The sequence below is a fragment of the Balaenoptera ricei genome, chromosome 3, assembly GCF_028023285.1.
Source record: "Balaenoptera ricei isolate mBalRic1 chromosome 3, mBalRic1.hap2, whole genome shotgun sequence".
NCBI lineage: Eukaryota > Metazoa > Chordata > Mammalia > Artiodactyla > Balaenopteridae > Balaenoptera > Balaenoptera ricei.
The window spans coordinates 71,446,548-71,474,171 of record NC_082641.1 but is presented as its reverse complement, the minus strand read 5'-3'; the positions used below and the strand labels follow the sequence as shown (position 1 = coordinate 71,474,171).

At 34.1% G+C, this 27,624-nt stretch overlaps 1 protein-coding gene across 14 annotated transcripts in view; it reads left to right on the top strand.

Moving 5' to 3' along the window:
* MEF2C (myocyte enhancer factor 2C) overlaps positions 1-27,624 on the top strand; it is a 166,110-nt gene that overhangs the window by 46,237 nt on the left and 92,249 nt on the right. For 8 of the 14 annotated variants that reach the window (XM_059916754.1, XM_059916750.1, XM_059916739.1 and 5 more), the window contains one exon: positions 26,878-27,073. In XM_059916754.1, the coding sequence (XP_059772737.1) occupies positions 27,020-27,073 (54 nt within the window). In that variant the 5' untranslated portion in view covers positions 26,878-27,019. Of the gene's footprint in view, positions 1-23,650; positions 23,778-25,055; positions 25,079-26,877; positions 27,074-27,624 lie in introns of those variants that run through there. The other 6 variants (XM_059916740.1, XM_059916744.1, XM_059916743.1 and 3 more) reach the window with 5 other exon arrangements.

Genomic DNA, 27,624 nt, shown 5'->3' with positions numbered 1-27,624 from the left:
TTTATTGTATACTAATACATATTTTTAAAGCTGAGGAAACTGAAATTTAGAAGTCACATAGATTAAAACTTCGGTCTCTGATTAGAAAGCATGGTTCTTATATAGCTACAAAAAAACTGCCATCAGTAGCCTTTATTTCATTTCATATGCGGTAATAGATGAATGATGATTCTGCATCTTTCTTACATTATAATACTATATTTCTTAGATTTGCCCACCATGTAAAAATTATGAATTTTTGTGGTTCTTGTTTATGTCATGAGTGAAAATCATGAGATAATACTGTTGTAGCTGATAAAACAATGTTGAAAGACACATTTGTGATTCATTAAAAGACATAGTGTATCTCATTGGCCCAGTTTGGAGTTTAAGTTTTATCCAACTGATTCACGTAAGTTGGGTTTTTTTTGTTTTGTGATATGCATCTGACTAGGTTGATCTCTTATTTCATAAATATATGAGGAACCAAGTATATTGGAAAGGGTTTATATCTTTTGTAAACCCATTAAGTCAACATCTAATGGAAGCTAATTCAAGTCTTTTATTTATTCCATTGCTAGTTAGTTAGCATCGGTATATGATGGGAGTAAGAAAAACAAAATGATAGTCAAATGATGAAGTTTTATTCTCCACCAGCAATCTTCATGATACATTTGTTTCAATGATACTGTTATCTAGAAATGATAGTCATTTTTATTTTGCATAGATTTCTTTTATTCAGGCAATTTCTAATTACCTGTATTCATTTAAGTATAGCAACTTACTATTGGTGTCAATTTATTGAATGTCTAGGCATTATGCAGCTACAGAACGTTTCTTCTCAATTGTCCTAATGGAAGATATTTGGCTAGCAAGAGTACACAACTGTTCGATAATTGACTTTTGTTCAAGGGTGTACAAGTCCAGCCTAGAAGACCTCATTATCCATTAGGTACCCACCTCAGCTAGAGCTACATTTTAACACTGCATTCTTAAGAGCAACATACATATCATTTTAATTATCACTTGGAAATATGATAATTATGATAAAAATCCTTGTTAAAATTTTTTTCTTGTTGTATAGTACACTTATTTCAAATGATAGTTAATGCAGCCAGAAGCCAGTGTTTAAATAAATTGAACATTGCCTTGAATGTTCTTTTATAGGAATTGACTTTAGAGTATGATTCTGACTCTTCTGATTCTTCTCTCGTTGTGTTTCATATACTTTCTTCATCTCAGCCTCCATCTCTACCACTGGTACTTTTAGATATGTATTTTTCCTTGTATTTATTAATAGAAATAGCTTTAAAATTAAAGTTTTAGCTATATAAAAGAGATATAAGATACATAGTAAAAGGCGTGTGATTTTTTTTAAATATAAAGTTTGACTCTGTTGCCAATGAATATTGAATACACACTTCAATATATAGTTCTAAAATTGTTTTAATCATGTTATCTAAGAAGATACTAATAACCTTTTGTTTGCAACTATACTACTAACAAATATAAAGAATTCTGCATAAATTATTTCCATATACAATCACTTTTAGTCATTTAAATTTCCATTTGTCGTTTTGGAGATGTTGCAACCTAAAAATACAAATACAGTTTGATAGTTTATATTCTAATAGATATGTAAATCCCCTACAGATTGAGTCTGATTGTATTGGTTGCATTATAAAGCTTCAAGTAATAATTACCCTCGTACATTTTAGTACAATTAGAATTCTTTAATCTTTTTGAGATGCTGAAAATAGATTTTAAAATTTCAAGTACCTAGGATAAATAATTACAGTCTATTCACATAACTATAAATGCATAAATTATTATTTTAATTTTAAAATATAAGACAGAGATGTATACCTTACTAAATATTGAACTTTTATACCTTAAGTTAGCTAACTGGCCAGTCAGAATGTGAAATTAACATTGGTGGTTTATAGAATGTTAGCATGTAGAAGCTGAAAGTTAGTAGAAAAATCAGCTGAATTTTAGCAGATAGATGTTCACTGAGTAAATTCACTAAATCTATATCCAGTACTTGTAAGACAGGTTGATTGATATCAAAATGTGTGGATGTTTACTGGAAGATAAGGCAAAGACTTGGCATTATTCTAATAATTAAACAGAACAAAGTTTAAATTGAAAAAAATACATATTCTTCATTTAAAAATTCATTATGTATAAGTTTTTAATGATATGTTATATATATACACACACACATATATACATATGTACATATCTAAGCATGTAAGCATGTAAGTATGTATGTATGTATGTATGTCAAAGGAATCACCAAAGTCAGAGCCAGTACGTGAGTCTGGAAGTTTTGCTCGCTGCTCCACTTTAAAATGAAGGGCATTCCAAACATCATGGCAGCCCTAAAGAGCAATGGCCTTCTAGGGTCTGCTCCAACTCTAAATTCCTCCATTCTGTCTACTTTGGCAGTTACCATTCCTATGTTGTGCTCTTAAAACAATCAAAGTAAGACCTCATATTTCATTAAAATGTTGGAATCTGTTGATGCTGGAGTCAGACTGTGTAGGTTCCAATCCCAGAGCCACACTTACCTTGTGCAAGCAAAGTCCTCTTTGTCTAAGTTTCCTCATATGTGAAATGGATGCAGTAATGGTACCATAAGGTTGTTATGAGGATTACATGAGTTAATACATGTAAATAGAACAAAACAAGGATTAACAATCATTATCCTTTTTTTAATTTTTACAATCAAGAAATTTTGCATTGAAAGGGTTTTTGGTTTTTGCCTTTTGAGGAGGAAGGTCTAGGAAATAGATTTTATAATTACCTACATCATCCTACAAATTAAAGTCATTAAAGGCAGATTTACTACTTGATTTTATCTTTTCAAAGTTTTTTTTAATTCTTGTAGTGGAATTTTAATAGTTTTAATTCGTATTATTAAATTTGAAATACAACTAGGGAATACCAGAATTACCAATTTCTAGAAGTTTCTTAGTTTTGAAATGTTGATGAACAACGGATCATTTCCTGAAGGAATTTGCAGATTCATCTCCCTGAAACATAAGAGAAAACTGAACTTTAATAGTGGTCAGTCATTAATTCCTTTGAAATTAAATTAAACATTTAGACATAAATCAAATGGATAAATGTGTTGAAACCTTTATTGTAGATTTTTAAATTAAGCCTTAGACAACATTTTGTACTAGCCAAATATCACACATTTTCAGTGTATTTTATTATGTCTGTATGACTTTTTTTTTAAACAAACAGGTTTCACAATCCTTGTAAACGAGAGATTTACCATAGCATTCGGTAGCATAGCCAAACTCATGTGGGGCTGGCTTTTAGAAATGCGATGCTTAAGATTTAGACAGTTGAAGCCTGTGAATGTATGAATGTCATTTATTTTCAAATTAACTGATTTAGAAACAAGTAAATTAAAAGTACTTTAAAGTGCTTGGCACAACCATATTCTTCTAAGAAATATTTTACAACATTGAAGAACTTGTGTATCCATCTGGGAAAACAAAATACTCCCACACAGGCCACTATAACTCTAAATAACCAGTCCATTGGCAGAGGGAATCTTTCAACCAACTCTTTCACAGAGAACAGTGTCATTAGGAAACGGAATTTTATCCCAAAGTATGTCAATTTTTTACCAAAATCTAAATTTTATTTTTTCTTATCAGTGTGCCCCCCTCATCAGTGGGAATGAATTAATGACTTTTTTTTTTTAAGTGCTTGCTGAAGTTGCAAATAACTAGTTAACATTGTGGAGTGAGAAGTTACACTACTTAAAGTTTTCAAAATGTGTCTCGGTTTATTACCTTATTGTGACTAAAATAATTACAACAAGAATTAAATATTATATATAAAGCATTTAGCTTATTTCCTGCTATTATTTCTATGTAGAAAGATGTAAATATGTGAAAATGTGAATTTTTATCTTAAGGAGATGGTTTTCACCCACATATGGTTTAGCCAGTACTCTGCAAAGTAACAGATGTTACATAGCTAGAAAGTTGTACCCATTCAACCAAACTTCTAGAAGTAGGTTTGTTATTTTCTACTAAACAGTTTTCAGCCTCTATAGCTTTCGATTTCAAATACAGATCATTATTAGATTATTAAATCATGCAGATTCTCTCCACCACTTCCTCTGCTATGTGCCTTTGGGGAGTTTTTTTAAATAGCAAATTATTCTACATCATATTTGTAAAAGTTATCGTAGTAAGATTATAAATTTCGCTAAAATATTATTTATGAATTTTAGTTACATCACCATGTGCCCATTTACTAGTTATAATAAGTTTGCAGAATGGAATTTATTTGCACTTTGTGTATTGCCAATTTTTACTCATGTACTTTTTAAAAGCAATATATTTAAATCTGATTTTTGTAATTTAGATAATAGTTGTTTGTATTCGACTCCAAATTTGAGAAACTGCTTTGTAATGGGTTTGTGATCCAAGTCATTACCACGAGTTGTGCAACTATAAATGAGATAAACAAAATAGAAATAGTGATCTTATGTGAAAGCTGTAGATTGGTGTCTGTTCTAGTCTCGCAACTATGTATCTTATCAGCCTGTTAAAATCTAGAGGTCCTGAAATTATTCTTTTTTTTTTAAAGTCGTTGTTTTATAGATGAGTTACTAAATGAAAAAAAGAAAAGTGGTAATAGAGGAAGTTGGCATGGAGAATTGTCACTGTACTCAGCTCTTTTATCTTTTTCTAAATATAGTTTTAAAATATTGTTCAGGTCAGCTGATAGAAGTGGGGGAGTGCTTCTTCATGTCTTCTTTCTTTCCCAATCATTTCAGTAATGTTTTGATGAATTAAAGTATATAAGTGAAACAAAGAAATCAGCACCAAGTTCTCATATTAAACTGAAACTTGAAACTGCTAATTCCCCAGATATTTTTAATATATTGCTAATCTCAAAACCAGGACTAAATTGGTATTCCAGGACTAAAGTGGTAAATTTTTAATAGAGATGTCTCTTACAAGCAGGTCTTATTATAACATGCTAGAATATCATTTATTCTTTGAGGGTGTGATTTATTCTATTTAAATATAAGCCCTGTAAAGGAGATGTGTTAATCTATTTTTACTCTAAGTACATAAATATGTCTGCTGCATTCTAGTCAGTAGATGTATTCAGAAGCCAATATGCCTCCACTCTCACATTTCTTCTGTAAATGATGAATAATATTGATAAGTGAAAATTACAAATCTGCAATAGAGCTTAACTACTGAACACTAAATCATTCTGTTACTAACTCTGTGTTCCAATGACATTTTCTAGATTTAAAAAAAAAGTCATTCCTACACTTAAAAAATATTTTGTGCTTTTGCAGCAATATAAGCAAATGTGCATTTGAAAGAAAATTCACAATGCAGCCACAAATAATTCCCTTTAAGACTCAAAGTGCCATTTTCAAAAATGGTTCAATTTTCAGAATGGAATATTTAAAACCTCTTTCCTGCCAGACTTTACATTCCACATGTTTGGTACAATTAAAATAGGAGAGTTGAAGGAATGGAACTCTTCTATCTATATTTTGGAAAAACATATTCACTCACCTCAATTTGTCAGTGTGCATTAAGAGGTAGGTTATTATGCAGTAGGAAAAGAAGAAGAAGGCAGCTCTAACTCATGTGACTGACATGTACTGAACATGGCCATTAATACAACTTGGCAGTGACCTTGGCAGAATTACAGGTAATCTCCTTGCAGGGTTAAACTATTTGAATGATATTTCTACCATGTTAAGCACAAAGAGAAGTCTCTTTGGAATTTTACCCTTTAATTTTCTTTTATCCTAACAAATATATTTTTTAAATGATCCCTTCATTATTTTCTTTATCCCTTTGCTCTCTGAAATGACAGTTTATCCAAAACATTGTTGCTGTCATTTTTCTGTCATTATGGGGAACTACTGTATATTGGTAGCACTTTCATAAAGAGTTGAAGTTGATTTTATTTTTATTATAGGTGTAAATCTGTAGTCAAATTTTATTATACCACTCATAACCAAAGTTCTAAAAAGCAGAAAACCTGTTTAGAGAAGATACAGGTTGAGAACTCAATGTTGAAAAAATTCCTTTATTATATATTTTATAAAAACTCTCAGCACCGTTATTATTATTACCATTTAGGATTTATTTGGATTATATAAGTTAAAACATGTATTTTTATCATAACTTCTTAGATTTTGCAATAGAAATTTCAAGTGCATCATTGTTTATTTCTTCCTACCTCAGGTGAGTTTGTCACATAAGAAGGGAACTTTGGCACATAAAAGATTCCGGTAAATTAATGGAAAATATCATGACAAATAGTAAAGTTGTCATCTTATTAAAACATCCTACTGCCATTGTAATCTCATATTTAGTAATAACCTGTACTGAAATGCCTATAATATGTAAGAAGTTTCACATAATGGAAGTTGGGCTTAGTAAAAAGCCTCTAAGCAGGTCGTAATTTCTTACAGTTGCTTCTACATCATATTTCAATACAGGAAATGAACAGTGACTATAAAGGAAGAGCATTTTTTTTCCACAAATGTGGATCCATTTAAAAACTATTCCTTCCTGAATTGTTTCTGGGGTCTTTTGGCAATTTGAACCAGCTGTTGACAACAGCATTTATAGGATCCATTGACACTGGAGGATATGACAGTTTCTGTTTGGTGTTCATTATTCGTAATTTTAATTCTAGTTTAACTTTTAGAAGCAGGCCAAATTAGTTAATTTCTGGAATTAAAGCAAATTCACTGGTCATTTACATTTTTGAGTATATGTAGAGAATTAGAAAGCTGCTTTCAATCAATGAGTCATTTATAGTGTACAAGGTGAATTATTTTCATACAGAGCACCCTTAAGAATCATTTGATAAGAAGGACATGGAAATTTATTAGGTAAGGCATGTTCAATAGATTACAATATCCTGCATTTCTCATCAGTTTACCTATAAATTTAACCTTTAGCAATACCTATTTCCAATTTATTGTCAAGTTGATCTATATAATCAGAATTCCATATTATGTTTATATTACCCAGGAACCCACCAAATGGAAAATTAGAGGTATCTTATCTCTGGCTATAAATGATAAGTAAATGATTGCTGGCAGCCTATAACACTATTTAAAATCTTAACCATGGGGAAAAAGAGTTGTTCTTGAAATAACTGTAGTAGAAATACATTAAGAAATATAATTTCAATCAGGGAAAAAGTTAATCCAGTTTCAAAAAATGACATGGAAAAGTCAAAGAGAAAATGAAACACCCTTCTTTAATCTAAGGGGAGTCAAACTTTTAGGTTCGTATTTAGATAAAAGCTCAGATCATGAATGTACTGGATTTTATATATTTTACTGTCAGCTGATTTAGGACTTTCACATATAAAACTTCAAAACTAGATGATGAAAATATTTCGTTAGAATTTTGTAAGGCCCCCTAACAGATGAGGCAATATAGCAGAGGAATATGAGCTTAGAATCTGGAGTCAGGTTCCCTTATCTCAAAACCTAGCTTTGCTACTTGGCTATGGTGTAAAGTTGGGCAAGTTTTGTAGTTTTTCAGTGCCTTGATTTTTTTTCCTGAACCAGAAATATAATATGAATAATGATCATGATAGTACAAAATTATCCAGGTATAAGGTTCAATTGAAATAATAGAAATAATATTCCTGGGACATGTTTACTCAATGAACTATCATTATCACTATTACTAGGATGATTAAAAATTGTTTCACAGGAATAAACTATCAAACACGAATTAAAATTCTGTTGCCAAAATTTCAAATTTTATTCTTCAAATCTTTTTTTCCTTCCACGTTTCCAACTTGAAATAGACTTTCCTAACATGATAATTTTCTGGATTAAAGAAAGTCATAGATATTAGTTTCAATAGATTATAAAATCTTTCATTAAAAATAGAAGAAACATGTGTATCATCTAGTTAATGCCTCTCACTTTGTCATGGAGAAACTGTGTATTAGAAAAAAATGAATTTCAGAAATATTAAAAATTTAGTTTAAATGTGATTGTGTAGCCTACATTGTCTACCTAATAATTGGTCTGTCTGATTTTTGCACAATGTCTCAATAGAATTTTAAAGATAGACTTTGATTTTTTTAACTTAATTCCAACAATTTATTGGTTTACCATTGATTTTTAAAATAGAATTTAAATAATACATACACACACAAAATATTTTAAAATATTTTAAGTGATGGAACGTGTCTGTGTTTGGGTGTTTACGCATAGAATACAGTTAAAGTTTTAGCGAAAGGCAAATGGCTAATGGAAAAACAGACCTAAATAGAAATGCTTTTTGTGACATGATTTTTAAAAAAATGAAACACAAAAGAAATCTAAAGAGACATTTTGCAAAGCCTTGCATTCCAAAAAAAAAAAAAAAATGAGATAGGAAAAGCATTAAAGTAGACAAGGCAACACCACCCCAGAAATTAGGATCTTCTAAAGTAACTCAGTCTGCTGAGTTTCCCAGATGGTTGTCAGTGATGTGCCTATCTCTGCACCATACTCTTCTTCTCCTTCTAGGGCAGGATTGGAGGAGGGGCAGTAAGTTTCTGTGGGTAGATGGCTGTGGTGAGCATCATCATGTGCCCTCTCCAGTTCATACGTTTCACTATAGGATGGTGCCTCGATTTCAAGGCTTCTAGAAAAGAAAAGTTGCTTTCCTTCAAAAACCATTGAAATCCTATTCTAGGTTAACATCTTTTTAAAATTATTATGATTTAGGTTCTTATAAATACATGAAAAATTTGCCAAGGAAGTTGGCATATGGGCACACATCTAGCCACACGGAAGAGGTGTGTTCTCCTTTATCTTACTGTTTTCTCCTCCTGAGAATCTTTTCAACATACTTAATGGAAACTAAAATTTTGATGAAGAATTATCACAGTATCTCCCACTTCTTTGTTTACTGTCATTTTGATGGCTGATGCTATATCCATAAATTCTCAGGGAAGGATTTTTCTTACTGTGTGTCTTTTATTTTTTTTTCCATACAGTTGATGTCTGTAATTGCACTTCGTTTCTAATCTTCTATCTTTTATTATACAATAGGGAGTCACTGATCACTTGTTTCCGTCCTAGTATAATAGAAATATCCAAATATTTCAGTCATACCTTACCCAGACATACAATCAGGAAACGTGAAAATGAGTGGCTTTCTTAATTTATTAGAATTTATTTCTCTTTCAATAAAGCTAAGACTATTATTCATTAATTAGTTTAGCTTTTATCAGACCTGATGATTGACCAAAGATTTACATTATTTTAGGATCCAATCCCAGGCAGGAATTAAAGATCTGAAAAATTCAACAATAGAAAAAGATGAATTTAATGGAACAGATTTTCAAAGGACTTGGAAATACTTAAAAGGCATTCTTGGAAAATTTAGTATGTAGGTTGGAGGATGCACAAGTAGTCAAAGACCACTTCATCTTGTATCACAAACATTTAGAAAGGGAGGAGAGTATCTGGTTGGCTAAAGAAAGACCTTATGAGGAATGGGAATAAAAAAGTATAATGAGAAAAAAAAGAAATTTAAAATAATATGGAAATGAAAGTTCCAAGACAATAGTAAAGGCTTAAAGTTTAATAAGGAGAGTCAGAATTAAGATGTGATATTTACAAATTTATTCAGTTTAACCAAAAATAACAGCAAAGGATAAAGAGTAGCCCAATTTTCATGTGGAGGGGAAAGTAAATACAGATAATATCAGGAATGTTGTAAGTTCCACGAGGGCATGAATTTTTATGTGTTTTATTCCTTGATAGATCCCTTAGAATAGTGCCTGGAACATAGCAGTTACCCCCCCCCCAAAAAAAATGGTTGAATGAAGGAATGTATTTAATGATTCTTTGCTTTATTTTTTACCTTTATTAAGCAGTGAAATGACCTCATGGTTTTGGCCACATCCATGCAATGTAACATATGTACGTATGACCTAAGGAATCAAGTGATATTAAATAACAAAGCAAATTTCATGGAACTCCTGAGCAATTCTGGCTAAAGCCTAAGATAATTTTAGTAGCAGGAATTCTTGTAACATAATTTTAGTAGCAGGAATTCTTGTAACAGTAGCAGGGCCACAAGCTACTATTCTTAAGGATTTTTTAATAAAGGCTAGAAGGTAACTATCACAGTGATGACATTTTTAAAAGAAAACAAAGGGTGACCCAAGGAACCACCATTACTAACTCTCTTATTTGCAGACTTAAAAATATACAAGGAAAAAAATCACAATGATTTGTTATACATCCTGTAACACCCTGGGTGTGAGTATAAATACTGGTCCTATGAGAATATTTTAACCTTCACTGTAGAGTGTGAAGGAAAAGGGATAGGTATAATCTCAACTTTCCAAGCCTTTTGATTTTGTTCTGTATGACATCCTCATCCATAAATTGGGGAAATAGTCCTTAAACCAGACAGATTTGAATGGTAGCTAAAAGAATAGTGAAATAAATAATTTGTACATTAAATTTAAAGGGTTCTGTGTAAAGAGAGTTTTTGAAGTCTGGCCCTTGAAAAGACAAGATCAGAATGCAGTGTGACCTTGGTAGACTGGAGAACTGGTCAGAAATCATGAAGTCAAGGAAAAAAAAAAACTCTTTAAATACAAACTTGTGGAAGAGTTGGCTGGAAGCAAATCTGGCAGGGGAAAAAATACAAAATTGGAATAAATGAAAAGGTAAACATTTACTTTAGAATTCATGCAGTGTGTGAATAATTAAAAATATGTATCTGATAGGAGTATACAAGAGCCTTTTTTTAGTACTATGTATATTTTTGGACTCCAGAGCTACAGGTAGGTATGACTTGAAATGAAGAGCCACAAAGATGGGGGAAAAAGGAGAAACTAAAGCAAGGAAAGCGCGACAAAAATAGATATAATTCAATTCACAGTCTTAAAGCACATGACATGAAAACATGATCACCCGGTGTTGTTCTCTCTGCAGAGGCTAGAACAACAGGACTGGGCATAAAGTATTCTGTGAGGGATTAGCTATAAGTAAGAATTTCCTGAGAGTGAGAGTTGTGAGATATCAAAATAGGTTAGTGAGGAAGGTTATGTGGCTCCTTTTCCGGAAGGCCTTAAAAGAGAGGTGGAATCTTTATGAAATAATTTGGGTATGGTATTATCTGAAGGAGGGAAAAATGATATGACCTTGCATGGCCCCTGCCACTATTAATATCCGGCATTTCTCCTCTTACCTTGGCTGAATGGAAATGTAGATATGTATTTCTACAAAAAAAAAAAGACTCTTTTGCTCTTCTGTAACATAGCAAAGTTTATCTTTCTCATAAAGAGCATCTTAAGGCAAGTGAAATGTCCAAGCCCACCCTGAAATTCTCCATATTAAATTCAGGGAAGCAGTTATTAAATATTCATCTTAACTAATTCTTTTCAAAGGAACTGAATAGAGACTGTGCCATTATTCATTGTTTTCCGATTCATAAGTTATAAAAGATGAACATTTTTATACAATTTTGACTTTTAGGATCCTGAGGAATGTGGCCAAATAATGATTTGGTGTGTTAACTAGTTGCTTGATGATCACGTCCGCTTTTCTGACATCTAAAAGCAACGTGCTCCCCCCTCCTCTTCTCAGAGCTCTCTTATTACTGGATCCACCCACAGGCATGAGTGACACCGACGTAAAAGTTATTCCAGAGGTGTCTTCGCTGTGAAAGGCAGTATTTGCCAACAGGTCCTTTCTTACTGAGTTAGAAATCTCAGAGATTTCCTGTTTACCACAAGCCCTCTCAGAGTGCCTGGGAAACCTAGGCAGCCATTTTGAGCTTTCTCTTTGCAGTCACCTGCCCTAGCATCTTAAATTGAATCCAGCCTTGGATATAATGTGCCATTGTTGCTTCTGGAGTTTTTGAGTGGCACTGACCTATAGTGCTCACCAACTGGTACAGTAAACATGTGTAAATATATAAATGAAGACATATGTACCACAGTATTCTGCCTATGAAAGTAGGAGAAAAGGCTGATACCTGCTGAAAGTATACAATTACATCCTCATACTCTGTAGGCTCTGAAAGAGCAAGCTCTGTGATACATTGTGGGAAAAAAATGATGTGAACTTCTGTAGCACACCAGTGTGTGATTTTTCTTCCAGCCATCATAAGTATATTGCCAATCATGTCCACTGTTATTGTATAGTTAATTTGTATATTTTATTAGGTGTGTGTCTTCTAAAGTTGATAGCCACTAAAATTACTTCTAAAAGAATATATTTAAAGAGGTTGCATTGCAGTTATACCCAGAGGTCTCAAACACAAAGAATTCTAAAGAAGTAGGTAAATGTATAAAATTCTAAAGTGGAAACTCTACTGCCCATAGAAGAATATTGTAGTAGACCATAATTTGAGGAGATGAAGGAGAAGGAACAGCAAGAGGAGCAGTAGAAATGTGAGGGAGTGAAGAGATAATGACCAGGGTAATACCAGGGTTGGTTAGATCTGGCTTAGAAACCTCCCCGAGGTACTTTGAAGGAGAGCAAGATGACTGCCCCAAGCCTGGTGGCAAGATATCTGTGATACTCTCTGTAATCCTCATCTTATCATAAATGAAGTTGACTCTTCTGACCCATCCTCAGGAACACACATGTTGTGATGGTTTTTACCAAGAGTCGAGATGAATATATGCTGATTCATACACACGCCCCTGCTTTCCCTGGTGAGCAACCACATTCATTTGTAGAAAGGAGGGGGAAAATACCATTGGTGCTGATCAGCCAGTAAATACTGATATTTTAATGAAAGGTATCTAACTCAAGTTTCATCCTGTTCCCCTGCTAGCACGGTGAAGTGAACTCTTTTTTTTTGCCATCAAGAATAAGAGAATGTTAGATACATTAAAGAACATTGATTTTAAAAGAATTTCTTAGATTCCACTAAATCCCTCTGAACATCACATTTTGTGTATAGAATTTTAACTTTAAAGTACTCTCTTGAATATTACCTTGCAGCATGGAGAAGTAGCAGAGTGTGTGATTCGAATACTAAGTCTAGGACTGGATTTATAAGGGTTCAAATTATAACTCTGACACTAGCCCTGTGACCGTGGGCAAGTAATTTAACCTCTCTATCCTCCAGCCTTTGTTTCTGTGAAATGAAAATGGTAGTAGTGCCTTCCTCATAGGCTGCTATGAGGATTAGAGTCAATATAGGTAAAGTTTTTAGTGCCATAATATTTTATAATTTATAGCTAATTATTTATTAAATTTCTAAATATGATTAGTAGTCCAAAGTGCATAATATAACCTTGATCTTAACTGCTTATTTTGCTTGAGGCTGAGGTGAACCAACTTTTCAATGCAAAAAAAAAAATTGAAAAAACAATTATGTTTACCAGGCAATTAAACATTTTTGTCAGCGTATTGTTTCTCTAGAACTATATCCTTTGGAGAAGCATTCTGACCTCTTTGTGTCTTACACCTTTATTGAATTTATACCATTTAGGAACTTGAAAGGGGGCTTTAGAAATTGAACCCAGCTCCCTTTATATGTCTGAGGAAAATTAGACTCAAGGGAGTTGACTGGCCCAAAGACCTGCAGCTCCTGGGTAGCAGAACCCACCCAAGAGTCTGATTCCAAATAGAGCTTTCTTTCCACTGCACTCTACTGCTTTCTGGTGCTTTGGACTTTGGAAACAAATCGCACTAATTGCTAAATATTTTTATTAATATTTTTACTTTAAAAGAACAGCAGTTTTCTGCACCTGATGTTATGTTTGTATTCCTTTGTCAAGCTAAAAGAATAGATTGTTGTTTTATCAATTATTCAACAATAGTGTTAGGTTTTTCTTTGAGCCAGGCACGGAGCTAAATGTTAGTTTGGGGCATTTATATTCAGTAGTCAGAGGAAAGAAGCTTGATCCTTTCTTTAAAGCTAGCATTTCCCAAGGGATATTCCTGATAAATTTGTAAATACTCCAGATTCTGGCATCCAGCATATTAAAAACTATGAAAAGTCCTGTAGCAAAGAAATCTGTTTTCCTAGTTTTTTTGATTTCCTGACTTTTTTTAGGGTGTAGAGGGGTAGGGTGGGCGGGGGGATCACTTGTTAGCATCCTTAGAAACCAGTGATCTTTGGAATCCACTTTGGGATTTCTAAGGAGAGTCATGAGCTTGCTTCCACCAGTGGTTGCTTTTTTTTAGACCCTAAGTTTTAGAGAATCAGGGTGAAAAACTGTCCATGTCAGTAACTTCTGATTTTTGTAACACGGCTTTTTTATAGGGAAAGTACTGTAATACTTTCCATGTAGTATTATCTGCCAAGGATGACTTGGGCTTTCCTTGAAAAGAACCTGGGACAGAATGTGTAGACATGCTGAGATAAGGAGCCTCCCGCCAGGCCTTCAGCCCAGGACCCAACTCCGCTGCCCGCCTGCCCGCGGTGCCCGTCCTGTGCAGCTCATTTGCCTGCCCTGCCTGCATCTTACAGAGGAAACATTCTGTTCGTCTGAGAACACCTCTATTCCTAGCTCTTTGACAGTTTCACTTTCCATATCCCCTCAGTTCTAAACATGTGGAAAAAGAGATAAAGAAAGGTGATGAAATGAAAAAATCGAGTGGGGAATGCTTCAAATAGAGGGAAGAAACTCGTATTTATGTGCCTGCTTTGTATGCGGCTATGACTGGGTTTTGGAGGGGAGGAGAGTGTCCTCCAAAGGTCATCTTACAAGATAGGGAGGGAGATGAGTATGCAATGTGAAGTATTGGTTAGCACTGACAATAAAATAAAACACTATGCTAGTTTTTACTAGAATAATGTCTATACTGTGATTCATTTAGGAAAGGAAAGAAGACATCTTGACTAAAAAAAAAAAAAAACTTTGCAAATTTGTGATTCTTTTTCAGGGCATTTAACCAATAATAATGAAAATAGATTAGTGTTAATTTAGGCTTCATGGTAAATTGTACAACTTACCGTACTTTAAAACTGATAAATTATGTTCACCAAATAGTACATAAAAAGAAAATGATGGAATAAAGGATCAAATTTATACCACTCTCCCAAAACATGACAGGGGAGGGAAAATTGAAAATATATACCCATTATTCCTTAAGTAAGGTTTCCTTGAATAGGAAATTGACCCCTCCCCTTACTTAAAATACTATAGTTTTTCACTGGACATTTATACTTTACAACTTTTAAAATTAAAGTGTCTATTGTCCTTCATTCTAATTTCCTTTTTATTAAAATTCATAATCCTTAAATTCTGTATTTTTCCCTTAAAAATGCCTTAATTTTAAAAATACTGGATGATTCAATTTGTCTGTTCTTTCTAAATTGGAAATTAATCTGTTTGGCTTGAGGCTACATAGCTTACTCCAAAGATGTGTGAATGTTTCCCGTACAATGAGACACTGGGAAACATTGTCTCATTGATTATCACTGAGATCTTAATCAAAACTGTGCTGTGCTTGGGAGTTGGGCCCTATGAGAGAGGAAATAAATCAACCTAAAACAATGACTGTTACATTAGTAATGTTGTAAGATTGTTTATTTCTAAAAGAGTTTTAAAAATATGATTTAAAAAATATAATTCTGTATTTTACATTTGCAGAAATTTTGTGTTGTGTTTGTCAGATTGCTCATGGTACTATCCATATTTAGCACTGCAAAATGAACTTATATCCACATGACCTATTTCAACCAGTGGGCATTACTTCAGTGAAATAACCACATCTCAAGGGAGGACACACCATTGGCTCCAACTAATATAAATTTAGAAACCTTTTGCATTATCCTATATTCTCTGTGTTTCAAAGTATTTATAATTTCCATAAAATTAAACAAGTTTACACAGAGAATTTCAGAAATTGAATTGCATCCAACTAAATTTTTACAAATGAATGTGGATCTATTTTTTTATTTGAGCCTCACAACCTCATTATAGAATATATGTGTTGTTATTCCCATTCTATAGCTGAGGAAACTTAAGGTTTAGGAAACTATGAATTGGCCAAATTTATATCACCAGCGACAGGTGGAGTGCTGGAGTCTTCACCCTCCAAATGCAGCCTTGCTCCATCCATGGTTTACATCTCTCCTCAGATGTCATCTTTTCAAATAACCCTTCCCTGACAGCATTATCCACCTCAGTCAGCCCTTTCCTGTTTAGTCACCCCTACCTAGCCTGTTCTGCTGTGGTATTTTCTCTGTAGCAGTTTTCTGTCTAAAATCATTGTATTAGTTCTCTTGTTTATTGCTTCATTCTCCCTTTAAAGCCTCGGGTTCGTGATGACCAGGACCTTTGTTTGGTTCACAGTGGTCTCTCTGGCACCTCTTAATCGTGCTCGATGTGTTTATGTCACTGTGACTGTTGATGAGACTTTTTCATTGATATCTGTAATATTAAACATCATGATTTTGGCTCTTGGCCTCTGATGACGTCACCTTGGCCAGGATTTGATTGCCCACGTGGTCCAAGCTCGAGTTTAATTTACCATCTATGATGAGGCTACACCAAATACATATAGCTACGTATAGTTCATGTGCTCCAAAGCTGGGGCAGATAGACCGCCTTGTGTCCTGTCAGAGAATCTGCGCTGCGTACAGGCACCTTAATCACATTTCTGACATTAAACTGTCACCCTTCCTGACCACCAGCCCTGACAAAATTTCTGATGTATTCAAGCCATGCGTTACACAGCCCTAGCGTGTTTTACAGTCAGAGGGGCAGTCCTGTAGAGTCCTCTTGTCCTGGAGTTTTACACAGATAAAGGGAGGATATAGTTTTGAGAGGAATGCTCCAACTACAAAGTGCATCCTGAAGGCCATTTAGCTCACAATGAAGGTCTGTGTTTTAAAATAGCACTATAACAAAGTAACTACAGAGTTTTGGCAAGGGTTTCAACTATTTATAGAAGTAAGTAAGGCATAGTAAATAGTGCCACAGTACCCAGTTCTCCCTTTCGCCATAACCCCAAACTTACGAGAAGCACTGTAATTATATTTTTCTACTTACGAAAAAAAAAAAAAAAATCATAGTAGCCATTATCAGTTTAACCATACAGAAGCTCAGGCTGAGATTTCTTTTTTAAATGCATAGTTTTGATTTTCAACAGCTGCACTGGGTCTTTAATCATATATTATCTTTATGAAGCCTTTTTCTAACATATGTTAATTGGCTGTTTTCTGTGACAAATTATGAGCTCTTACTTTGATGAGGTTCAATTGCAATCATGTTGGAGTCGAGTACATAGAGTTTCCACCCCTGCTGGCTCCTCAAACCACTACAAACATCCGCACGTCACTGCAGTGCTGAGTAATGGCAGGATTTGGGCTGGCTGATTTCGCTACAGATTTTTTTTTCCACGGGATATTTTCAGCTTCTTTGTACTAAATCTGTTGCAGGGTTTGCCCTTTTTAGCAGAAGCATGCTCTAAAATTAACATCAAATCTTATTGGAGATGACTATAATACAGTGAGAAATATTTCATAATACAATACCCGAGCGTCTGTTGTGCTTTACTAAAATTTTAATACATTTGTTAGACATTTTGTAGAAAAGTCAGTCATTTGTGGGGTTGGTGTTTTCTAAATCATCAGCATTTTGTAATAAATATTTTGAATTTTCCTCTTTGAATGAGGAAAAGAACAGTTATTTACTGAGAGCTGATCAAGTATGTATTTAGCTATCATAAAGAAAATGCACATACTCTTTTTTTCCAGGTGTTGCCAAACATCAGTATGCTAAAGATTCCATTGTGTTTTCTTTTTTCTTTGTAGTTCCATCTGTTGGTCAAATGATAAAAAGAATTACATGTTCCATCAAGGTTAATGTCCTATAAGATGCATAACATCCATCCAGTCGTCTGTCCTAATGTCAGTTTTTAATGTATGATTAGGATGAACAGATATGTTCTAATTCATCTACTCTGAGAACTGTGACAGGTAGCCTGCATCAGACACCAGCAGATGAACAGTGATAGCTATTGTTAGGCTAGGTATAAAAATACAGTGCATTTGTTTATATTCACAGGAAAGTAGTCAGGGCAGTGATTAAGGTCTTCAGAAACTGTTTCAAACACCAGTCATATTGAGATTAATTTCACTGTGTTTCTGCCTTGCCACCTAAGGTAAAGGATCTGTGAACTGAGGTTCTCCAAAGCCAAAGCTAGGGGTCATATTTCCATACAGGTATTAAGAGTTTAGAATAAGATGAGCCAGATGTGAATAGGAGCTACTCCTCAAGAGGCTGTTTTTAATCAGCCATTTCCCTGGAGTAGCACACAATCAATGAGCTCTAAATCCTGAGGCTACCTGCGCACATAGGAAGGCCTGGGAACATCATTATAGAACTTACAATTGAGTATACGTGAAAAAATTAGAGCAGAAATTAAGGGTAAGAAAGGTTAACTTCAAAAGTCTTACTTTGGTACTGCTGTTTTAGAGGGTCTTAAAGAGATCATTTCAAATGTTCAAAAAAAAAAAGCAATATTAAACTCAACTAAATGCAGGTACTACTCTATGAAAAGATCCTTGTAAATAAGCCAAATGAAAAGTTGTTATTGATTTACGTTAGCCAGAACTGTTTAAACATGTGTATTATTTTGAGGAGGTACATGTGCATGAATTTCATCCTGAGTAAGTAAAGTTTTTTTGTTTTTTTTTTTCATTAATAGCACTACTGCTAGGGAGAAAGGCTTCAGGGGTCCTGCATGATCTTCAGTGTGACTGTGGAGTCAGGTGGTGCCCTGTCTTGAGCTAGTGGACACAAGGAAATTTAGTTCCACTTGATGAGACACATATACTTAATTGGCTTTAAGAAAATAAACCAAGAATGATGTGTAAATGAAACAGAGAACTTGGCACTTGACTATATGGAAGCCGTGAGCCATGTGGCTTAATTGGGGCCAGTTGGGATCATTTAATGATTGCTGTCAGAAGATCAGATGTAATTCTCCTTATAAGAAGACCACAGTGGGATAGAGTTAAACAAATTGTCATCAGAGGTTTCAGATGAACAAAGCCTTAATTAGGTTGATTAGGATGCTGTAAAGGAGATGAAGAGAAATCGAAAAATTGATGAATCACTGGGTTCCATGTTGAGCCACATATAATAGTAACATCAAATATCTTTTTTTTGATTTGAGGTATGACTATGGCATTTTGAATATTATATAGATTAACATAGAAGGTTTTTATATAAGCGTTTTAAATTTCTAAAGTTTAGCTAGAGACAAAAATAAATGACATTCAGTGAATGTAAATAGCAGATGATTTATCAAGCATATTCTTCTTAATGTAGAACAAAAACATTGGCAGGAGGACAATAGTATTTCTTCTCATTTCAAGGTCATCTTTAAATGTTACATAAATTGGTAAGGTAAATAACAACAGAGGCAAATTATTTTCAAGGACATAATTGTCAATCATTTAACGTAATGTTTGAATACAGAGTATTATTTTATTACTTAGCCTTTACTTAGAATGTCCTTTTAACCATTCATATCACAATCCTAATAATAACTGTGATTATTTACTAGTGATAATACTCAGGACTACTCAGATATCTTAAAATGTACTTGTTGTTTTACCCACATATTACGAAAGACTAAAATATGTTTTTTCCATTTGCTGCAGTTTTGTAGGAAAATATTCCCTCTGTACAAACACACACAGACACACACACAAATGTATTAGTAAGGCTGAAGACTGTGTCTAGTACACTCAGGCTTTTGAGGAAAAAATGTGTAGAATATTTACATTTTAATAATGAAATATGATATATTAAAGATTAAGAAAATAATGAATGTAAGATTTTTCTGACAGGATCATTAGATGCCTGGGAATTCAGATTTTTGTCATAAGATGAAAATTTATAATAGCAACATCTCCCGTTTCAAGCCTAGCTTGCGTTGAAGGCTGACAGTTTTGTTTCACTTGATATTGGTGTTGTGTAGTGCTTAACTTGCTTTGTTCAATAACAGCAACAAAAAATCCAGCTGCATGTGCTTTTGGAAAAGGTACAGCTGGGGAACAGAACACACTCTGTGATGCTTAGTAGCTCTTGCTTTGTGATGAGGACAGTGCGGATTTACCTTGTGGTGAGCCCTGCCACATCACGAAGGGGCTTTTGAAAGAAAACGTGGTGAAAAATTAGGAAAACAAAGACTTGCTAGAACCCTGACTTAATTACTCAATATGATGTAGAAAGACTAAAAACTGTGGTGTGGTTGGATAGCACAAGGCTTTTGACATATTTAGACTATTTGGAGTTTATTTTAGAATGGGGGTTGGAGAATGCCGTTTAAGCTCCAATGTGAAAAAACTGTCCAAGGCAAAATGTACCGTGGGTGATAATGACTGGGAAGCTGTGCTTCCCTTGTGTTTATTAAATTGTTTATAATGCAATGCAGTTGTTTAAAGGTAAGTGTCTCCTAAATTCTAGAATTGTGTAAATAAAATGATTTATATCAGTGATAATGGCAGGTTAGGCCCACTTACTAAATTAATTGCAGGGGTTTTCAAAACGAGTTCCTTTTTAGCCTTATTATATTTCTGACATACATTTCATCTCCTTTTGTCCTTGGGGAAAGATATTAAAGTAGGACTAGAAACATTAATGTAGAGTTTTCAGCAGCCGTGGTCATTGGGAAAATTGATATATTTCCCTAGTTATTTCTACTTTTGCAGCCTGAAGCTCTTCCATGACTGATACTTATGAGGAACTTCTTAACTTTTATAACACTGTAAATTTCTCTTCATATAATGATTATTGTTAATGGGTAAATGAGGTATTACCTTTAGAAGTTGCCCATCATCATCTCTGCAAAGTGAGGTCTTCATGGTATATGTAAAGACTGTGATTCACTTGATAACCTTATTGTGTATGACTTTCAGTTTATGCCTCAAAACTGAAGCAACCTTACAAGTAGTAAGCCATGTTCCCAGTTCAACTGTGTACCTTGTCTTCACCTATAGTACCACATTTAATGATTACAACCATCCTGCAGATGAAGAAGTACGTTCCCAACTTTGTGTAAGGCAAGGGAAGAGTGGTTCCAAGTGATTAAGTCATTAGTCTGTAGTCACTCAGCTTCTAAGTACCAAGTTAAGAGTTCATACCCTGAGCTTTTCTGACTCCAAAATCCACTCAACTTCCACTTCTCAGTATAAATTATTCTTATTCCATATATGAGATGCTATATAAATATAATGAAAGATTAAGTGAGGTTATCAGTCTGCTTCTGTATAAATGAAAATGTTCTTAATAGTCATTAAAAATAGTGACTGAAGAAAATATTCACCTGAGAGATAAAAATCTTAATGAATTAATTCGTTAATCAACTGATAGTTATTAACTCCTACGATATGCCTGGCACTAGGGTAGAAACTGAAAATGCAAAAGTCAGATAAAACAGACTTGGCCCACAGATGTTGAGGAAGACGGCAGACAGGCAATTTCAGTTGTGACAAGTGCTACAAAGGAGGACATGGTGCTATGAGTCCTTATAGGGGAATTTGATGTGATCAGGAGAGCGCGAAGTGCTTCCTGGGGAGATGAAATGTGCTGAGACAGAAAGGAAGGGAAGAAGTTAAGGAGGCACAGAGGGAAAGGAGGAGCGTTCCAGGCAGCAGGAATTGCATATGCCCTGTGATAGGAAGGAGCATGGCAGGTGTGGGGAACTGAAAGACAGTTGACATTATGTTACTGTTCTGAAGATGACGCAAAATGCATCGTATTAACTTGGAATAAATTGAGAAAGTAACTTTGTTTATTTTCATGATAATGAAATCCAGTGGGGAAGAATGGGTAATTTTATTACCCTTAAGAGGATGTCTTAGCTATGTGTCTTTAGGACGAAGTCAGCTTGCATTCATAGCTAGGGTAGTATAACATTCTATATAATACACGGTAAGCTTAGAGAGAAGTGGAGTGACTTTCAGGACCAAAGAAATACTCCCTAACTCATAAGACATCACGTAGTTGAATAACAGTAAGATTAATAATTATTATATCTTTTGAAGTTCAGAATACTTCTTAAGAGAAAAAAATTAAGAGATCTACTTGTTCCTTTTAACCAAAATATAATTACATGCCTCATGTGTCTTTCAAACATATCATAAAGTAGAAAGTTAAATGTATCTAGATGCACCATAATGAGCAAAATTTTCCACTTAAAATAATAATGAATCATTTAATTGTTTGAATTAGTAATACCAGGCTTGCAGCAACTGGGCTTATGATCATTTTTGTCCCTTGCTAAGTATCCAGCTTGTATTTATTTAACCGTATAATTTCTTGTGTGATATAGCATGCTTGCTTTTCAGCCTGGAGTTTTTACAAAACATTTTATGAAGATGCTAGTGTTAGTGAAAATGTGAGTCAGTGAAAAAGTTTATTTGCTAATATGAGTAAAAGAAAACCAGAATTCTTTATTGCAAACTGACATCACATATTTTAATGTTTTGTCATTATTCATAGGCTGTTTTTATTTAAGTGACTGCACGGTGCTTATTGTAGCAAAATACATGCTTTGCACAGATAAGTTTAGCAGCAGAGAATTAATTTCTTCCCACATCTTTCAATGTGGCATGGCAGTCTCACTCTAAGATCAAAACACAAAACTGAAGGTTATGTTTAATTTCTAAATCAAAGTGTTGTGGGAAGATGATTGAAATCTGAAGATGACTCAGATCCACTTGATATGTGGTTTTCTTCCTACAGAAATCTTATGGTAGACTGCCATTTCCATGTTAGAAAGAAACTAATAGTGATGAGACTAAAATAAATAGTTTCACTGTATACTGAAAGTTTATGTTAGTTACTTTGGTTCTTAGTCTGAATTTTTTTAAGAACTTTGAAAGTTTCAATAACATAGGAATCTCTTCCCCCCCTGCCTCACCACCACCCAGTATATCTTTTTTTTTAACTATGGGGGCAAAGAAGTAATCCGTGTATTTTCCCAACAAACGTTGATTTTTTTTAACAGTTTTCATGATTCTGTTTTTTACCAAAAAAAAGAAAAAAAAGAAAAAAAAAAGTATCCATTTGGCTCTTTGCTGTATAGAATTCTTCATTTGCCTCGAGGGAGTAAATTAAGATTATATGGCTGCATTAGCTGTGTCAGATGATTTTGGTGAGCTTTGGTAAATGGTAATTGCAGTGTATCTCCTACTTCACCAAAATGAACTTGTTCGTTTTCTTATTTTTATTTCTTAAAGCAGTCATATAAAATACTAACCTAGAGCTGAAATGGATTTTCTTCTCAGGTGTTTTAAAAATAGGAGTTAGAAATGTTGTCCCCGTGTCTGGATTTTTCTCCTTGTCCCTTATCTGAACCTCTCAAAGGCCTCTCTGTGTGGGGTGAGGTGCCCAGCCCACTCAGACAGTTCTGCTCAGAGAAGGAAGTGAAGAGTTTTGGTTCCCATTTTACACTTCTGGAACAGTTTAGGGAAGGAAGCACCTTTACACCTTTTATTGTTCGTGGTTGCTGACATCATATCCTTCCCTGACCAGTCTGTGCGTGTTTCCTGCCATTCTGTCAAGATTCTTCTGTGTTACTGGGAGGGATTTGTGGGAGGGAGGGAGCGAGGGGAGGAGAGGGGGAAGGGAGGGAGGTGTGTGTCACTCGGGGAACTTGTTTGTAAATGAGAGAGCCGGGGTGGGAGAAGGATCTTTAGCGTCTGTCCACAAGAAATTCTTCTGTCCGTGGGTCTCAAACCACTTTGCTTTCATCTGTCTGCTTATGCCAAACTCAAAGTGAACAGAAGCCTCCCATAATGAAGTTCCCCTTTTTAGTAAGCAGCATGATTTTATTTTTCTTCTATTTAGGTTGGCAAAAAGAAAAAAAATGCAGAAGACTGTAGCTCTATAGAGTGTAACTATGGTAGAGTATTTGTTTTTCTTTTCTTTTTTTTAATTACTGATTGTTTCTCTGTAACTCTGTCATTTTGCAAGAATTCTTCTTTCATGTGGAAAGAAGTAGCGGTAAGGCTGCTGGAATTATTTTAAGCTTATGGTTGCTTGTACATAATGAAAGTTCTCAGTGTAACTCAAATTCTACTATGTGCAGTTTAGCTATTATATTCTTTTCTTCATATACATACAAAACAATTTTTCAGATTACTGAAGTTATATAATCTCTTTTTCAGCCTCTCTAGGCCTCCTACAAATTAATACTTGAAACCAACCTTACAATGTAATTTTTGCATAAAAATCAGGTTAGAAAAATAGTTATGCTAAGAAAACAGCTACTGAGCTGTTGTTGACCTTCCTAACTCTGAATTTTTACTGACAGCCTTGAAACCTGGTGACCCATAATCTAATGTTCTAAGCAGAATGTTCCAAGGCACATTTTACTTCATGCAAAGTCTCATCATCACCATATCTTACTCGGCATATGTACTTAATCATATCAAATTTTGCATTTCAGAAATGTTCAAAAGGCAACACACTTCAAGAAATATTCATTTTTATGGAAAATAAGAAAATATTTTAATTTTATTGAAATTTAAACTTACATCTCTCTACATTACCTTGCATATTTCAAAATGTCATTTTTTAATCGATTATTTTATATATATACATATTGACACGTATCAATTCTTTCTGGCAAAATATTTCCCGTAATGTTTTAAGAATTAAAAAAGAAAATCCTTGCTCTGCTCTTTTTAAGACGCGTCCCTCGTTTCAAAGTTGTGAAATGTGGGGTGGTGAGATGGAGGAACTCTTCTAAGTTTGATTCATCAAGAACTCTGTCTTTCCGAGGAGACTTTTCTCCAGGGATGTTTCTCTACTCGTTTGGTTATTTGTATTTTGAAATCAGGATCCGCAGAAGTTTTCTTCTTCCCCGCCTCTTCCACACTCTAATCTGTTCACCCTGACCTTCCACCTTAAAGTGAATAAGCGCTTAGGCAGGCATAGTCCTGTAAGCCGATAGTGCCACGGCCTCAGCTCAGTGAAAGAAAGGAAATTGTCCCATATGCATTTGCTGTGGATTCATGGGTTGGCTTTTCTGTGATCGAGGACGCCTGTTTGTCTCTTTGGGTTCTTGCACATGCATGGGAAATACCATTCTATCGTGCTGCTTGCTTCTAAGGTAAGACTATAGGAAACACAGGAAAGTTGTCCAGTTGAGTGATATTTAAGACCGTCACTAAAAATAGGTAGATGGACAGTGTTTGGCAACAGTGAATATGCAGTTGTGCTTTGTGGATTTTTCATATTTTAATGTGATTTCTTAACATATAGCTAATTTTTTCCTGTCTATTTGTCAAATGTGTGTTATTTATATAACTCTAAAACTCTGAACGACTTCCAACGTTTAAAATTACCGCTGGAGTAATAGTTTTGATGAGCACTGTGTGGTCGTGATACTACTCAACATACGTATGTTCTCAGAGGCAGAAGTGAGCTACAGTTTAATAGAAGGCATTGGGCGAAAGAGAATGGATGGTCTTAGTATTTAAGCAGCACTTAATCCACCAGAACTAATTATATCATAATGGCTTCTGCAATTAGATAATCACAGAAAACTTAAATTTAAAAAATTTACTCAAGGTGATAAAGAATTTAGAAACTAAATTAAAGAAATCAAAAGACAGCCGATGTGATCAGACCAAGTGTGTAACAGTTCCAATTCCTGTTCCAATAACTTTGAATTGGAGCCAAATAATCTATTAAACAGCCAGGACATTGGCTTAGGATTACATAATACATGTGGGAATTTATCAGGTCAGTTGTCAGACACCAACTAAAGTAAACAGGGAAATTCTGAGCTATGTGTGAAGTAGTTGCATTCTTTGACATAAGACGGGATAGAATAATTGAAGCTATTGCTTGCAAATGAAGAAGCCACTGTGGAATGCCTTTTTGTTAACTTCCACATTTCACAGCAATTCACTTTCACTCAAGTATTTTCAGATATAATTTAAAACAAAGAAAGATAACGTACTTTTAATACACTGGATTCTCTGGGTTTATCTTACATTATTGATGATCACTTCTTTCATTTTAATTCATGGCCTAAAGATATCCAGTATATGGCAAGCTTCTATAATTTTGTATCTTGCTCCCCAAAGAGATATGATATGTCTTTTTAAAATATTTAAATTTAAGGAACCTGATGGCTTATAAGAAATATAGTCGTAAATGGAATAATACTCTAATTTTCGCACCATTTCTTTCTTTTCTATGAATGATTATCTTTTTTGATTCTTGTATTCAAGATATAGCTTAAGGGCTTTCAAAAGGAAAAGGATATTTCACTGCTGATAGCTGCTTGTTATGTAAGATTAAATATCCCACATTATTTTTACAGTGTTCTCATAGCAGTGACTTTTTAAAAATAAGATTAAAGGATTTAGATTTAAATTAGTTGACATTTACATATATCAAATAGCACTTTCATAATAGTCCATCCTATTTGCATAACGAGGGACGTTATCACCTCTGCTGTCAAAACACGAGATTGTTTTCCCTTCAGAAATGAATTAGCTGCCCTACTTAGCATACACAGGTACATAAAGGTTCATTAACTCTCTGATTTAGGTAATTTTTCATAACAGAAGGGTGAAAATAGTCACCTAGTTGCGTTAAAAAAATAGTAAGAAACTCTTTGCAAAAGATACATTTCAAGTGTTGGGCTTTAAAGCATAGTTTTCATCATTTACATGACTTGTTAAATTACTTACAAGATTATTTTAATCATAAAAACAAACCATTCCTACTTGATATGCTCCTGCATGTGATATACCGTGTACTTTTAACAAATGCTTATTTTCATTCATTTAATTTGTTTAGTTCCATAGAGTTTTATTTTTAGAAAATTAGAATATGATAGTTCTCGTGAAACTGGCTTGCTATTAAAGTGGTGCTTAATTTTTATTTTTTGTTCAGCAGGAACGAATGCAGGAATTTGGGAACTGAGCAGTGCAAGTGCTGAAGAAGGAGATTTGTTTGGAGGAAACAGGAAAGAGAAAGAAAAGGAAGGAAAAAATACATAATTTCAGGGACGAGAGAGAGAAGAAAAACGGGGACTATGGGGAGAAAAAAGATTCAGATTACGAGGATTATGGATGAACGTAACAGACAGGTGAGTGGGGTAAACTTCTTTGTGTGTTGTTATTTACATGGGCCATTTATTACACTTCCCCCCAGATATGTTAAGTGTACTGAAAACATTTTGAGCTTATAAACATCCATTAAGAGAAGTTTTAGTGAATTAAATGTGGTCAGTTTAAGTGCTGATAGTAAAGGGAAAAAAATCACTCTATCTGTAAGAAATATACTTTACACATTGATGATTATTCACTTTTTACTTCAACATGAATTTTAAATGGGAGCTGCGTTTGCGTAACATGAATAGCTTAATAATTAAGAGTTAATAAGCATAATATTGCTCCACTGCATGCATCATCAAGCAAAGATATTCTTATATTCATGGGAACGAGGCCTTTTGTGGTCATCCATTTAGAGGTTTATAATATAGACTAAATATCCTGTATAAAAATGGCTTCCAGTCTATTCACAGTAAAAGAGACTTTGAAATACATCCAAAATGTTTAACATTGTGCTGACAACAACAACAAGGAGGACACCCCCCACAAAATATTAGTCTCTTCAAACATAGAAGCGAGAACTGTC